The sequence below is a fragment of the Mytilus trossulus genome, chromosome 6 (genome assembly GCF_036588685.1).
Source record: "Mytilus trossulus isolate FHL-02 chromosome 6, PNRI_Mtr1.1.1.hap1, whole genome shotgun sequence".
NCBI classification, from domain to species: Eukaryota; Metazoa; Mollusca; class Bivalvia; order Mytilida; family Mytilidae; genus Mytilus; species Mytilus trossulus.
This window is the reverse complement of record NC_086378.1, coordinates 33169994-33187151: the sequence shown is the minus strand read 5'-3', so window position 1 is coordinate 33187151 and position 17158 is coordinate 33169994. Positions and strand designations below refer to the sequence as shown.

The following is a 17158-nucleotide window of genomic DNA, read 5'->3' as shown; positions in this document are numbered from 1 at the left end:
CTGATGGATTCAGTCGATGTTTGTGCCAGGCAATGGACTAAGCCCAAGTAGAAAGATGTAAACGTAGATGCCCCTTTCGATAAAATTGAGGTTGTGAGGTTGTTGGTACAAATCAAAAGAAAATTAATAGGTCTAGCAATACCTATGCTACGTCCATCTTTAAAGACCCAAATGTTGCAAAACACTTGTCCTACTTCCTTGACAAATATGGTGTTGTCCTTGCATATGCAGCCCCAAACAACATCGTTGTCGTCGAACATGTGACCTTTGTCGCAGAATGCTCGACATAGAAATAGTGATCCGTCGGCGGCGGTGTCTACAATAATTTCGCAATAACTTCTGAATTTAAAGTATATTACTGTGTCTTCCAAGTGCTCACGAAACATTTTTACAAATGATTAACATCTTTTTTATCAGCAATCAAAGTGGCCTTCAAAGTTATTTTGTAACTACCTGTTCTAGAGGTGGCGTCAATCAGATGTGGATACTAAATAAAATCCAAAGATCTTTTAGAGTACATACAATCTAAGACTCTTTCATCTTGCAATAGTATTAAAATATTTGACTTTTCTACAATTTACACAAGTATTCCAAATTCCAAACAAAAAGTCAAACCGAAAGAGTTGGTATTACTTTGTTTCATAAAAAAATAATGGCCAACGTGGATACAAGTATCTTGCCTTAGGGAGGAATTCATTCTTTCTTTGTCACAATCTTATGGCTATCATATATCTCAACTTGTTCGATTCGCTCGTGTATGTAACAACGTATTTGATATTAACGAAAGAAATATCTGTATTACTCCAAAAGATAATTACACCAGGTTTTTTTATAACAAACTAATAAAAACATGTACTAAATTTTTTCATCGATACAATGACATCATTTGTAAATATAAATCAACATGGAAACATTTTATACGTTTAGGTATTTCCCATCCAGTCTTTGATTTTAATACTCTTTACAAAGCACATAAATGTCGGCATTCAACTAAAAAGCTAAACAAACTTTTAAACGGACTTTGTCGAGTGGGATACAGTTACAATACTGTTTTCCAGTCATTAAGAATTGCTTATTTTGTTATTAATATTGATTCACTCGTAGGGTCATAGAATCGGAAATAAACACATTTATTCTAAAACCAGTTGTTGGCATCATACGGGTTATGCTCTTCTCATATATCTTAGGACAGTATGATACTGAACCCCTAACGCGAGGGATTGTACTTGATCTTCATATTGTGCGCATGTCTACATTCAGAAACATCTGGACTTTGTTAGTCATGTTTGATTGGTTATTTTTACTTTTTGTTTATTTAGATGTTTTGGACTTTAGTATGACGTCCATTTTCACTGAACTAGTACACATTTTTATTTAAGGGCCACTTGAGTTCCACTCTCGATGCGTTGAAGACCCATTAGTGGCCTTCGGTTGTTATCTGCTCATTAAATTGGTAATATTGTTGCCTCTCTGACATATTCCTGATTCACATTCTCAGTTTTATATTATATATTAATGTATTTTTCCCGTTCGTATATCAATCTTTTTATTATTGTAATGTAGTTGTATTTCATAAGCCGTAAATATATTACTTTTTTATAGTTATTGTTCATTATCAATTTTTTATTAATGTAATACTACTGCCCTCAATTTATAAACCAAAAAACCCTTATTTACCTGTGTTTAAGTGGTTATCATTCTCATACATTTGTTCTACCATCTACCCCATGAATTCAAAACGTCACTGGTGAGTCTTTTGTAGACGAAACGCGCATCTGGCGTAAATACAAAATTTCGAACCTTGTCCGTATGATGAGTTTATTACAAGTATCTTGTCTTAGGGAGGAATAAATCCTACTGTGTAAAGGATCACTCTGATTCAAACGAAAAAATCTCTGAAACTGGTATTATCAAGATGCTTGATTTCTTGATTGACAAAATATTTGTTATGTTTGGAGGATGTGTTTTTCAACAGAGTGTCGGCATTTCAATGGGAACAAATTGTTCTCCTCTACTTGCCGACTTGTTTCTTTATTATTTTTAGACTGACTTCATGCAGGAACTTCTTAGGAAGAAAGATAAGAAGTTAGCAATATCCTTTACCTCTTCTTTCCGCTATATAGATGATGTTCTGTCACTAAATAATTCAAAACTTGGTGACTATGTGGAACGCATCTAGCCCATCGAGCTAGAGATAAAGGATACTTCAGATACAGTTAAGTCGGCTTCATATCTTGACTTACATCTAGAAATTGACAATGAGGGTTAGTTGAAAACAAACCTTTACAACAAATTTCAGCTTTCCAATCGTGAACTTTCCATTTCTAAGTAGCAACATTCAAGCAGCAATTGCATACGGGGTATATATCTCCCAATTGATACGATATTCCCGTGCTTGCATTTCCTATCAGGATTTTCTTGATAGAGGGTTGCTGCTCACAATGCAGCTATTAAACCAAGAGCTCCTAATGGTGAAGTTGAAATCATTCCTTCGTAAATTTTACGGACGCCATCACGAGTTGGTTGACCGTTAAGGAATAACCGTTTCAAAAATAATATCGGATACGTTCCGTAGGTCGCAACTACAATCCCTTCCCTTTCATGAATGTCACCTACCGAATTAGACTATTACCGGATTTGTTATCACATAAGCAACACGACGGGTGCCACATGTGGAGCAGGATCTTCTTACCCCTCCGGAGCACCTGCTACCACCCCTGGTGTTTGGTGGAGTTCGTGTTGTTTATTCTTCAGTTTTCTATATTGTGTAGAGTATGCTGTTGTTTGTCTTTTTCATTTTTAGCCATGGCTTTGTCAGTTTGTTTTAGATTTATGAATATGACTGTCCCTTTGGTATCTTTCGTCCCTCTTTTGTACATTCTATATTTTCAAGTTGTGTATTAGCTTAAATCATTTCATTGGTTTTTTTTCTATTGAATGTTTAATATTTCCTTATCTTTATATTTCACTGTACGATCATAGTCATCATTTTGTCTTTTGGTGAAACTGTCATTTAAGTGAGAGTGTTAGCTAGCTTTAAAACCATGTTCAATCCACCATTTTCTACATAAGGAAATGTATGCACCTGTTGTCCATTCGTTTGATGTGTTCGAGACTTTGATTTTTCCATTTGATACTCTTTCGGTTTCGAATTTTCCTTGGAGTTCAGTATTTTTTTGGATTTAACATTTTAATGTGAAGCACTATATTTTGACAATTACGACTTTATACACTGTGTTAACTCAAAACTAACTTTTATCGTTTGTCATTTTTGATTTTTTTTAAGTAGAGCAATATATATATGTTTAATTTGATTATACAGCTTTGTGTTTGTAATGCAAACTCATCTTACTTATAACTGCATTTCATTTTATGATATTATTTAAATTGGTTTCGCATTGTGCAAATACAAATTTCAATCGTACAAACTTTATTATAGACACTAAAGTTATATATAAACATATAAATGACATTAACAAACAATATAGAGATTCTTTTTTCTATCTGGATAGTGATAATGATTGTCTTCAATGATACTAAAATAAAAAAAATTAAGATCACACTTTATAAGTATGTTTAGCTAGTTAAAAGCGAAAACTTTTCATAGCCTTATGGCTGCATATATAAAATGGTTTACTAGGTTAAAAAGGCAAAGTAATTCAAAGCTCTTTTTTATATATACATAATCGTGTACCAGCGTTAGTAAAAATATGAAGATTTATAGTCTTTGATATTCACAACAAACAAACACAATGGCAAGAAAGGGATGATTATATTTCCTTTATTCTTTGTAGGCTGGTGGATTGGTATCAAAAATCTGTCCATTATTCTTTGTAGGCTGGTGGGTTGGTATTAAAAACCTGTCCACCGTTCGGTTCTGGTTGTGTACCACCAACAGCTTGAGCCTGCTGTTCTGTAGGTTGAGTTGTTGTCATTACTTGATACTGTTGCGCTGTAGGATATTGAACTATTGGGTTAGCTTGTTGTCCAGTACCCATCATGACCTGGTAACTGTTTGCCATAGGAATCTGAGTCTGTTGTAGGTTAAGAAACATTCCTGGTTGTGTGCCTTGCATGATTACAACTCCCTATTGAGATATGAAAAATACAAATATTAATAGATACAATGTATTCTTCATTTTTCTAAAGAAAAGGTAATACACTTTTTAAAATGCTCAGAAACGATTTTCATAAAATTTATTACGATACTATATATTAGTAAAAATCATCCGTCACTGAGGTAAGTAAAAATAGGAAAACATACTAAAACACGATGCATATTCCAATGCATATTGGCCATGTATATTGACCATATTTCTGTTATAATACAGTTGGGACTTGTTTGCCAAATGTAAGAAAGTTCCCATTTTGCTATTTATTTAGAGTTAACGTCAAGCGTTATATTATACATGGGTGAACCAACAACCGACATACACGAATTACAATTGACACAAAAATATGACATTAAATACTAAACATCGATGTATATTCCAATGCACTATGGCCATATATACCGTATTGACAAAGTGTCTGTTAAGTTTGGATTCGGTACCGGCAATTAAAACCTTCTGTTTGCCAAAAGTAAGTAAGTTATTCCGGGTTCAAATTTGTCTTTGCATTTAGAGATTATGTCCAGATAATGAATGAATATGGGTTATCCACAAAGAGGAATTAAAACTGACACATTAATCATTTAAAGCAAGCTAACCCTCTCACTTGTATGACAATGCAATTATATTGGGAACGATGTGTAAACAAAACAATAAGACATAATAAATAAATGTCAACAAATAGGGGTACATCCGTCAACATTGTGTTTTAGTAGTGTATGGATCGTTAGGACAGCTCCCAATAAATGTATTGATACTTCAAGCAGATCACTCACACTTACGTTTTTTTATTTTTCACAAACGGTTTTTACAGAAAAATTGTTTAACATTGAATCACCAACGTCAGTAGTTTTTGCAACTTCTAAATATCAAATCTTTTGACCATCCTAGTCTGCTCCTGTGTTACATGTTTAGGTTCAGTTTGAATTTGAGAGAGTTCCTGTTTTTAGCATCATTTACTTACCTGCTGGTTTGAGTTCCCCCACGCGGAGCAGCAACAACAGAATGCAGCAGCAATGATGGCCACTACTACTTCTGCAAAGGACAGCACAGCCATGAATGCTGACAAAATCACAGTTTTCGAATCATTATTTCCTCTCTGAAATAAACATTAAGTGAAAAGTGTTGATATAGGGCAAATAAACAATGTAAAAATTAGAAAAAGAATACGAGTTATATTCATAATTCTTCGACATATGTTAACCACAATGTATCTTACATAAAGTTAAAACAGAAAGTGTTCCTTTTAATTGAAAGATCAATTAAATAAATGTTTATAAAGTAAACAAACCAAATTATTTTTATATTTATCCTGTTATATAGTATATAATAATTTGATAAACAAATTAACAGAACTTGTGGAAGAGAAACCCAATTAGGTGCATAGACTTAGCTTGCAAGGAACAGCAAGGCATAAGGTAAATGCTATTAAAATAAAATATAAAAATGGGATAGCACATCCTCATTTTTACGAAAATGTTGTTAACCGTGCCCGGAAATTTAGAAATGATCCATGTAAACTTGTTGCTCCTTTAAATAAACTTATTCTTAAAGGTTACCTATTCAACACTGTAATGAGATCATTGAATATTGTTTTTTATTGGTACATGTATAAATATTAATTTTGTTATCAGTAGATTAAAAGCTAACTAAATGTTACTCGTGTGTTATATACTTATACATTTCCATGGATCTACAATCTGTCGATAACTGTAACTTGGCATTACACAAGGTCATGTTTTTCTCTGGCTGTTTATGACGTCTTTACACTAAATCCATTGTATGTTCGATGTGTACGGATTGAGTGTTTAGTCTTAGAGGCATGATTTTTTTATTAATTGTTAGTGGCTTTGAACTAGCTGTCAGATAACTCAAGTACTCTCAGATCTGTTCATTGTGTCTTTTTGTGTCGGGATGTATAAGTACCCGGCCACGTCCACTTTTTCTTTGTCTATCTGATGAGTTAAGCCTTTTTCAACTGATTTGTACAGTTCGTTTCTCATGTTGTACTGTTATACCACTGTCCCAGGTTAGGGGGAGGGTTGGGATCACGCTAACATGCTTAACCCCGCCACATTATTGATGTATGTGCCTGTCCAAAGTCAGGAGTCTGTAATTCAGTGGTTGTCGTTTGTTTATGTGTTACATATTTGTTTTTTGTTCATTTTTTTTACATAAATAAGGCCGTTAGTTTTCTCGTTTGAATTGTTTTACATCGTCTTATCGGGGCCTTTTATAGCTGACTATGCTGTATGGGCTTTGCTCATTGTTGAACGCCGTACGGTGACCTATAAGTTGTTAATGTTTGTGTCATTTTGGTCTTTTGAGGATAGTTGTCTCATTGGCAATTATACCACATCTTCTTTTGTATATGGTCGCCAAAGAAAAATCTATAAAAATAAAATATGGTATGGTCGCCAAAGAAAAATCTATCAACCGAAATTAAATAAAGTGGATGTAGGCATTTATATGCAACAATGTCTTCATTCAAAAGAAATCATTAACCGTCTTAGCTGCTATAAAAGGCAACTTTATTAAGATTTTGAAACAACTCATTTGAAAACACTAATTACCTTATTTATAACATAACAATTTACGAAAAGAAAATTGAAAAACATTGAACCCACGACAACACTAAATGACAAGCTCTGTACATGGGACATGCTAATCTATGCACTATGTGTTTTACTATTCATAATCAACAACATTACTTACTATAACTGAACCAACCACTCCAAGACTGAACATAGTCGGAACGAAAATTGACGCTCCAATTATGCTACACACCATAAATCCGGTTTTCTGAATAGAAAAAAAATGAAATAACATAATTACACTTTGTCCAATGTACATTTAATTAACATTGCATTACATTATTTATTTATTTCGTGTAACTAACAAACTTGATCTATATCTGACCAGATAAAAACAATATCAGGAATTCTAACATCGCTGTAGAGTGTATATACATCAGAGTCAATTGGTGCTTTTAATTAGATTCTCGTAGTTTCTGATTTTCAACAAGAATCATTTTCATAACAAGCGCGGACATGACTATTTCTTGACGCGCTCGGATAATCAATTGACTGGGTCAGATTAGGTGAAGGATCGTCTGTGACGTCCACTTGTCATATCGTTAGTTTTATAGACATGTATAATGTGAGTAACCAAAGGTTCTAAACGGCTTAATTAAATACTACGAATAACTAGCAGAGGACACAATCTTGTGTGTTGATTTAAATATTAAAAATTATAACACTTCTATTTTTCTTTTCGTTTATTTTACTCTTTTATTCTATTTAAAATCGAATTGCATGGCCTCCGAAATACTGCGTAAGGGTAAAGTCACTGTTATTGATAGCCAGTGACAAACAAGTTTAAGGTAAATAATTCAGTTGTATTACCAACAAAAGTAATGTGGTGGTCCACGCTGTTATGAAAATGATTATAAATGTAAAATCTATTTGTTTGTTAGGGTTTTTTTCTTTTTAAAAGTAAGGAATATTTTTTTCTTTCTAAATATAAGCCTACCAGACATATCCAGCTTGCCTCCCTCTTCCGTGACATACACATGGGCAGAAATCCAGTAACAACATACTACAAATACAAAAACTAATAGTAGAATTAATTCATATTTTCACCATTTCGTTTCTAACGAAACAAAAAATACCTCATTGATGTTTTCAATTACTTTTTATGTGAGGCTCCTTTTAAGCTTTGTTTTGGCGCTTACTACAAGTAATATAATATAAAATTGCGTATTATAAAAAGTGAAATAACAAAAATACCGAACTCCAGGGAAAAGTCTAAACGGAAAGTCCCTCAGCAAATGGCAAAATCAAAAGTTCAAATACATGTATCAAACGAACTGTCATACTCCTGACTAGGTACAGGCATTTTTTTAGGTAGAAAATGGTTATTCAAATTTGGTTTTAAATCTAGCTTAACCTCTCAGCTGTATGACAGTCGAGGTAATTTGCTGAGGACCAGATAGTGATAATAAACTGCGCATTGCTAGAAAACAAAACAAAAATATTGTTGCCAAAACGTTAATAATGTTACTAAACATACAGTAAATACGAAAATTAATTTGAAATACATTGATGAACAAAATTATAATCTTTTTTATCGTGTGACCCAGTTGTTTGCAAGATGTATCAATAAAAGAGATGACTAACGCTCAGTGCGAATTATGTTTTTCATATGCATATTTCTAGAACAGTTTTTTTTCTTTAGAAAAAATAGGTCAGTTTAAAATCATTCACTTACCCATCCAGAACATATAAGGCAAGTTATGTCAAATGCAAATAGTGCGTGCACATCATTATACCGACGACAAAACCAATAACTATTATAATAATAACTGCCACTGTTGTAAGGGTCGTAATGAGTATACATATAGTTGTTGATACAGTCGTCGTATTTGTTCCATGAAATAATATCCAAAATCACTCCAATCAAACTAAGTAGACCAAGAAGAAGACCAAGACCAATCTGTACACCACCAAACACCTTAAATGTTCTCACTGGAAATGCTTGGTGTTGTCGTCCAACAGGTGGAGCCTGTTGGATTCCCACCATTTGTGGCATATATTGGGTGGACATCGGAATATTTGCAGTCGTTGTTGACATTCTGAAATTTAAAAAAAAAATCAACGAAACTGAATGATCCCCGTCGGTATACAGTGCAATACTATTTGTTGACGTAAACATGTCGAGGATTCTGGCGCAGCAGACCCATGCCTACCCTACACTACAAGCTCATTACAGGTGTCAGATAAACAAATGAACATGTTGAAACTAACCGTTTTGACATGGTGACGTCTAAATAAGGATACATCTTGTGATCGGCAAATGACGTCTGTAAATTTTTTTCTTCGGTAGACAATATCGGAATGGTTTACGAGGATTCTGCTCCGTTGTGAGTGTAATGCTTTGCGTCATGGTGCGAACCTAATAATTTAAGTCTATATACTCACCATCCAAAAAATCATAACGAAAAAACAGTTTGATTTTTCTGATTGGTTGCTTATTGGTGTGACTAGGACTCTATATATTGCTTTAATCTGTACATGTATTATAGTGAAGATGCGTTTCATTTTTGTTTGAATGCCCTCTTTATGATATTCAAAGGGAAGATTTTTTTCAATACATTTCTAAAAATTGTTATAATTTTAAAATTTTAAATAAATCTTCTAAATTTTGATGGCTCTTGACCGAAGAAAAAGTGTTACCCTTAAGGAAAAATTGGGCTGTTATATTTGTGACTGTTTTCAATTAAGGAGATCAGGTATGACTATTGACATTTTAGTCAAGTTATTGATTTGAGAATAAATGCATATAATGTAATTGTATTATAGTATTCACTATTCACGATATACATATATATATACAACTCGTCTAAACATCAACCCAACAATGTTAGATCTGTAAATTTGCTTTCGCAAATTTTTGGTTCTTCCCTCGCCGGGATTCGAACCCATGCTACTGTGATATCGTGACACCAAATCGCCTGCACTGCAGCCGTCCCGCTAGACCACACGACCACCTGGGCTCTCAAAAAAAGAGCTTTCGCTGGCCATGTGTTACCTTTCCACGTCATTTTTTAATCAAGCGGCGTACTACAGTACATGATATACAAGGCATGAAGATGTTATTGTTACAGATCAGCTAAATTATCTATAGTAAAGGATCCTACAAATTAATGTAAGATACAGTCACAGAAAATAATTATATTCATAAGTACGTCTGAGTCAGTGACAACCCTACAACAGATGTATCCATCGGATCGCCATCAATGATGGTGATACATGGCTGTGTACATAATGTATATACAACTCGTCTAAACATCAACCCAACAATATATATATATATATGTGTTTTGGCTTTGATTCTGACCAATGCTAATTAACTAAATATTTATTTACATGTGACTGTCATTGTAGTTGTTACAAATTATGTAAATCAATTTTATCTGATTTTGGGGCCTGATAATTTGGGAAAAAAGAAGGTTGTTAAACTATCACATGTATAAACCATTATAGAAATTATGGTATAACATAGGCAGATCTAGGGAGAGCCATTCGTCCATTCGTGTGAAAATTTGATTGATTATGTAGGCAATTACTTAAGTATGACTGAAGCGTCCGCCCTATTTCTTAGGTCAGTCAGCGCCCCCCCCCCCCCCCTCCCCACCCCCCCCCCCCCCCTTTCCCCCGTTTATGAAAAGTCTGGATTCGTCACACGTCTAAACGACACTTTAGAAAAGTTAAACAAAAAGAACATGAAAATAAATAAGAGTCACCCTCGGAACATGATAAATCAAACCAATTGAGCTTGGGAAGAAATAACATACCAAGTAGTTCATTATTCATATACAAAACAAAATAAGTCATACGCATGGATGTTACTTTCAAAATGTGAAGAACTTTTGGGTTATTCTTGTATCAATATAAAAAAGAAGATGTGATATGATTGCCAATGAGACAACTATCCACAAAAGACCAAAATGACACAAACATTAACAACTATAGGTCACCGTACGGCCTTCAACAATGAGCAAAGCCAACACTTTTTGACTAATCTTTTTTGCATGTAATTTAAAATAAATTAAACAAATGGGTATATATTCCTGTTTATCAGATCTGAAATACCTATTTTAGTCATTCTTTTGTTCCGGGATCCAGTATGCTCTTCTATGAAATAAAACGTATGTTGAAATAGCTATAAATGATTGATATTGAAAATTCAACAATGAAAGTTACCATTAAGGCCAATTATGATTTTCAGATGATTTCAGCTTCCCAATTGTGAACTTCCAATTTTGGTGTTTCAACATTAAACATTCCAGCAGTGCCTGCATATTGTGTATTTATCTCGCAGTTGATACGATTATCAAGAGTCTACATTTCCTATGATAATGATCTACTTGGTAAAGGGTTGCTTCTTACAGGGAAGCTATTGAACCAAGAATCCTTATAAGTGAAATCTAAATTATTCATTCGAAATTTTACGGATGCCATCAAGAGTTGTTTGAACATTATGAAATATATAACCAGAATCCTATTTTCTTTTCCTAGCCAGTGACCTACCAAGTCAGACATATCACCGGGTTTGGTCTTGCATGAGAAAGAAGATCGTCAGAAGAGTTTAAGTAGAAAAGAGAAAAAATGTCCCAATTAACTGCTCAACCCGTTAAAAAACTTTCTGCCTTGATCACTTTCATAAGATATAACGGAAGAAAATGAATTTTTAATAATACCATAATCCCGTTCTCTTTTCCTAACCTGTGACCTACCAAGTCAGACTTATCACCGGGTTTGGTCTTGCATGAGCAAACTAACGAGTGTCACTATGACACTCTATGCATATAACTGTTTTCTTTTTTTCCTTCATTACTTTTTATGAGTGTACTCATGTTTTTTTCTTCTTATTACGATTCCTCTTTAATGCTTTTTATTTTTAATTGCTATTTTCCTCATATTACTAACTATCACTGTATGTTATCATTTGTTTAATACTATTCAATGATCATTGTATATGCTCCTTTCCTTTGCTTCTATTAAATTTATATATGTTATTTTCTTTTTGATACTATTAATTTTTGTATATTTCTTCATTCTAATACTTTTTGGTAAATACTAATAAGTGTGAAATAGCTAGTATCAATCAAAGGAAGAACACATTCAAAACGTTGTAATATAAATGAATAAAACATACAGATTAAATACCCTTATGAAACTGAATTGTTTGCCGCAAACTTGCAGCAGACTTGCTGCAAGCTTGCGGCAAACAAAAAATTTGCAGGAACACAGAAATCAGTGTTTGCAAATGTTTGCCGCTAGCAGCAAACATCCGGCAAACATTGCTGCAAGCTTGCGGCAAGTTTGCAGAAACATTAATGTTTGCCGTAAGATTGCCAGAAAGTTTGAAATAATGAAGAATGTTTGCCGCAAGATTGCAGAAAACTTTGACCATTCAATATGTTTGCCGCAAGATTGCAGAAAACTTTGACCATTCTATATGTTTGCCAGAAGATTGCAGGAATTACACAACTTTTTAAAAATGTTGCTGTGTAATTTGAAAGAGATAAATTGAATGTGTTTACTCACATGAAATTGGTATGCGTAGTTTCTGCAAGTTTGCCGTAAGTTTGCAACAAACAATTGCCGCAAGCTTGCAGCAAACAATTGCCGCAAGCTTGCGGCAAATCTAATTTGCATAATTCTGTTTGCCGCAAGCTTGCTGCAAACTTCATTTGCATGGTAAAATGATTGCGGCAAGCTTGCGGCAATGTTTGATGCAAACTTGCGGCAATGTTAGCTGCAAACTTGCTGCAAATGTTTGCCGAAGGGCTTATTTTTCGGTAAGGGTAGTACTAGTATCAAGGAAAAACATCATACAAAATGAATAGTATTTAAGAAAGCATACAATAAGATGTATACTAGTAAGGAAAAAACACATGCTAAATGAATGTCAATAAGGGAAGATAACATTAAAAACATTAAAAGTAATAATTTTGAAAGGAGTCGGTCCGGTTAGGACCTTTTTTGGCCTCAAATTCCAGGGTAATCTGACGCAAGATTTCCATCTTCAACACTTAAATGTCTATATTTCAGTTGAATCACTTAAGTTTATAAATAAATGTGAAGAAAAAAAATAATTTAGTCATTAAAAATGTTCCGATTTGTGTATATATGTCTCTGGAAAAATCTATCAAATTATATGCCAACAAAATGTCACTTTTCGGATGTTTTTGTCAAAAATGAAATTGGCCACATCCGTGTTCATCCACAAACTTTATAAATGTTATGTACTATCATCAAATACCACTTTAATTTCAATATTAAGAAAGAACACGAAGGCAGTCACTTTCATTTAAGACGGACACCGTCTAAAATTAAACTAAAATGATAAAATTGTGAAGATTTCAGTAATTTAGCATGTATTAATGATGCAAGTACCCTATATATGTGCTTTGTATTGTCAAAAGCAGCCCATATTTGTGAAGCAGAATCATTATTCTTTGCAATACAAAACTGAAAGCTTACATTTTAACAATTTTGTAAAACTGTTATATTTTGGGGCAAAAGAGGGGTCTTACTAGACCTACTCCTTTCGGCCATGTTTTCCACAACATTTTTGCTGTGTATCTTATATTCCATACTCTCGAATGAAAAGAGTTAATATAAATATATTTGAAAATCTGGCTTCAAACATCCTTCTTCCTCATTTGAAATAATGTCGGTAAAAATCAATGAAGAAATAGATATGAAGTATAATGTGCAATTGTCTCCCCTTTTTGACTACCAGTAATTCGCGGCTCGTAGGCAAATAGATTATGTACCATAAACGAACCGTAAACTCTTTTCAACAATGAAAATTTGTGATAATATTTGACCAACCTTTTCTGTCTGTGTTATCAGATGAACCTTAGTTTATGATAACACTACACTGTCAATAATAACAAAGTAAGATGTTGTTGTCAGTGAAATACTTCCTCGATCGATATATGACGCAGTTCTACCTGGACTTGATTTTATCTGGGTATTCCCTTATTTATGCTTATTCATTGTGGTTTTAAATAAATCCTGTTTGGTTAACAATCTTCTGTCATCCGTAATCAAGGTAATCTTGCGACGGTATAGAGCTATGGTCAATATTATATATTTACCATGCATTTCATGCACCAATATAAACATAATTTTGTTAAAACCGTTTGGAATTGGAATATTAATGAGTCTATAAAAAATCCTCGTAATTGTAATTGTAATTCGAATCTTTTAATAACAAAAATGAACTATTTTTTTTATGTAAAAGGCAATAAATACATAACTTGAATTTCAATAGATATTTTATTTTGTTCAGTCATATGGGTAATTATTTTTAGATGTTAAATTTTGGTGCATCTATGCTTAAATCATTTTTATTTTTTTGTTAAAAAAATTCTTAATGTGTGACCGAAAGTTTGTAGGATTTGCGGGTCTTTCAATCAATAATCAAAGGCGTTTTAGATCTATTTTGGTGATATCAAAATATTTTTAACTATAAGTAAATATGACGGTTAAATAATGACCGCGCTGAAGTACATCCATTATTCATAGTTCATTATTAATTATTCAATAATAAATGATGAAATAATTCAATATTCATAATTCAATATTAAAAAATGAATAATGAATAATGAAATAGTTTATGTTTCATTATTCAAATTAAAGCGGTGAATAGTGAAATAAATATAAAAAAAAAATGACTGTTGACACTAAAGCTATATTTTGATTCGCAATGACCATAAGGGGGTTAACGGAGGACCTAAATGCCACAACATGCGTAAAAATGAGGAAAAATAAAAAAAGAAGATGTGATATGATTGCCAATGAAACAACTATCCACAAAAGACCAAAATGACACAGACATTAACAACTATTGGTCACCGTACGGCGTTCAACAATGAGCAAAGCCCATACCGCATAGTCAGCTATAAAAGGCCACAATAAGACAATGTAAAACAATTCAAACAAGTAACCTGGCCTTATTTATGTAAAAAATGAACGAAAACAAAATGTAACACATAAACAAAATAAACAAACTATATTATACATCGATCGAAAGCTTATTACGAGAAGAACAAAAGGTGTATAGTCGATATGTTCCGCAACGAATATTATAGGAGTAACGAAGGACTTAGATATCAAAATACGCCTTTACATTGAGAAATAGCCAGTTTTGAATAATGAAATTGACATTTTGAATAATGGAATAAACTGGCAGGACCCTTCAGCCCCTTACTACAGATATATATTATTCCACAATCGAAAGCTTATTGAGAGAGGGACAAAAGATATATAGTCAGTATGTTCCGCTACGCATATTACAGGAGTAACGAAGGACTTAAATATCGAAATACGCCTGAACATTGAGAAATAGCCAATTTTGAATAATGAAATGAATATTTTGAATTATGGAATGGACTGCTGTGACCCTTTAGCCTCTAATTATAGATAAACCTAACTTTATTCGAAAGCTGATTACAAGAGGAACAAAATGTATATTGTCAATATGTTTCGCAACGAATATTAGAAGACCTTAATGCCAAAATACGCGTGAAAATAAGTAATAGCCAATTTTGAATAATGAAATGGGTATTTTAAATAATGAAATGGACTGCAGCGACCTTTTAGCCCCTAGTTATAGATAAACCTTACACCTCATTCGAAAGCTGATTACAAGAGGAACAAAATGTTTAAAGTCAATATGTTTCGCAACGATTATTAGAAGACCTAAATGCCAAAATACGCGTGAAAATAAGAAATAGCCTATTTTGAATAATGAAATGGATATTTTGAATAATGGAATGGACTGCAGTGACCCTTTAGGTCCTAACTAAAGATAAACATTTTACCTCATTCAAAAGCTGATTACAAGAGAAACAAAATGTATATATATTAAATATGTTCTGGAACGAATATTTGAAGACATAAATGCAAAATACACGTGAAATAAAGAAATAGCCAATTTTGAATAATGAAATGGATATTTGGAATAATGGAATGGACTGCGGCGACCCTTAAGCCCCTTATTATAGATAAACCTTATACCTCATTCGAAAGCTGATTTCAAAAAGAACCAAATGTATATAGTCAATATGTTCCGCAACGAATATTAAAAAAGACATAAATGCCAAAATACGCGTGAAAATGAAGAAATAGCCAATTTTGAATAATGAAATTGATATTTTGAATAATGAAATGGACTACGGCGACCCTTTATCCCCTAATTATAGATAAACCTTATACCTGATCCGAAAGCTGATTACAAGAAGAAACAAATGTATATAGTCAATATGTTCCGCAACGAATATTAGAAGACCTAAATGCCAAAATACGCGTGAAAATTAAGAAATAGCCAATTTTTAATAATGAAATGGATATTTTGAATAATGGAATGGACTGCGGCGATCCTTTAGTCCCTAATTATAGATCAACCTTATACCTCATTCGAAAGCTGATTACAAGAGGAAAAAAGTGTTTTGAGTCAATATGTTCTGCAACCGCTATAAGAAGACCAAAATGCCAAAATACGCGTGAAAATTAGGAAATAGCCAATTTTGAATAATGAAATGGATATTTTAAATAATGGAATGGACTGCTGCGACCCTTTAGTCCCAAATTATAGAAAAAACATTATACCTTACTCGAAAGCTGATTACAAGATGAACAAAATGTATATAGTCAACAAGTTCCGCAACGCATATTACAGAAAAAACGAACGAACTAAATACCGAAATACGCTTGAACATTAAGAAATAGCTTATTTTGAATAATGGAATGGACTACTACAGCCCTTCAGTCCCTAATGAAGACAAATTTTATACACCAAATTAAAGCTTATTGATAGAGGAATAAACTGAGTATAAACAATATGAGCCACAATGACCATTAGAGAGGTTACGGAGGACCTAAATGCCAAAATACGCATGAAAATAAAGAAATAGCCAATTTTGAATAATGAAATGGATATTTTGAATAATGAAATGGATATTTTGAATAATGAAATGGATATTTTGAATAATGAAATGGACTGCGGCGACCCTTTAGTCCCTAATAATAGATAAACCGTATACCTAATTCGAAAGCTTTTTACGAGAGGAACAAAATGGATATAGTCCATATGTTCCGCAACGAATATTAGAAGATCTAAATGCCAAAATACTCGTGAAAATTAAGAAATAGCCAATTTTGAATAATTAAATGGATATTTTGAATAATGGAATGGACTGCGGCGGCCCTTTAGCCTATAATATTAGATAAACTTTATACCTCATTCGAAAGCTTTTTACAAGAGAAACAAAATGTATATAGTCAATATGTGCCACAACGAATGAAAGAAGAACTAAATGCCTAAATACGCGTGAAAATTAAGAAATAGGCAATTTTGAATAATGAAATGGATATTTTGAATAATGGAATGGACTGCTGCGACCCTTTAGCCTCTAATTATAGATAAACTTTGTACCTCATTCAAAAGCTTATTTCGAGAGGAACAAATAA

The 17158-nt window shown here is 33.0% G+C and overlaps 1 protein-coding gene across 1 annotated transcript; it reads right to left on the bottom strand.

Annotated features, from left to right (window-relative positions):
- Window positions 1-3413: 3413 nt before the first annotated feature.
- Window positions 3414-13649, bottom strand: LOC134721153 (uncharacterized). The gene is made up of 6 exons (XM_063583958.1): window positions 13514-13649; window positions 8379-8742; window positions 7641-7706; window positions 6825-6911; window positions 5074-5208; window positions 3414-4088 (listed from the first exon to the last, which is right to left on the bottom strand). Exons 2-6 carry the CDS (start codon window positions 8739-8741, stop codon window positions 3825-3827), a joined length of 915 nt encoding a protein of 304 aa, XP_063440028.1. The 5' UTR covers window position 8742; window positions 13514-13649; the 3' UTR covers window positions 3414-3824.
- Window positions 13650-17158: the final 3509 nt, after the last annotated feature.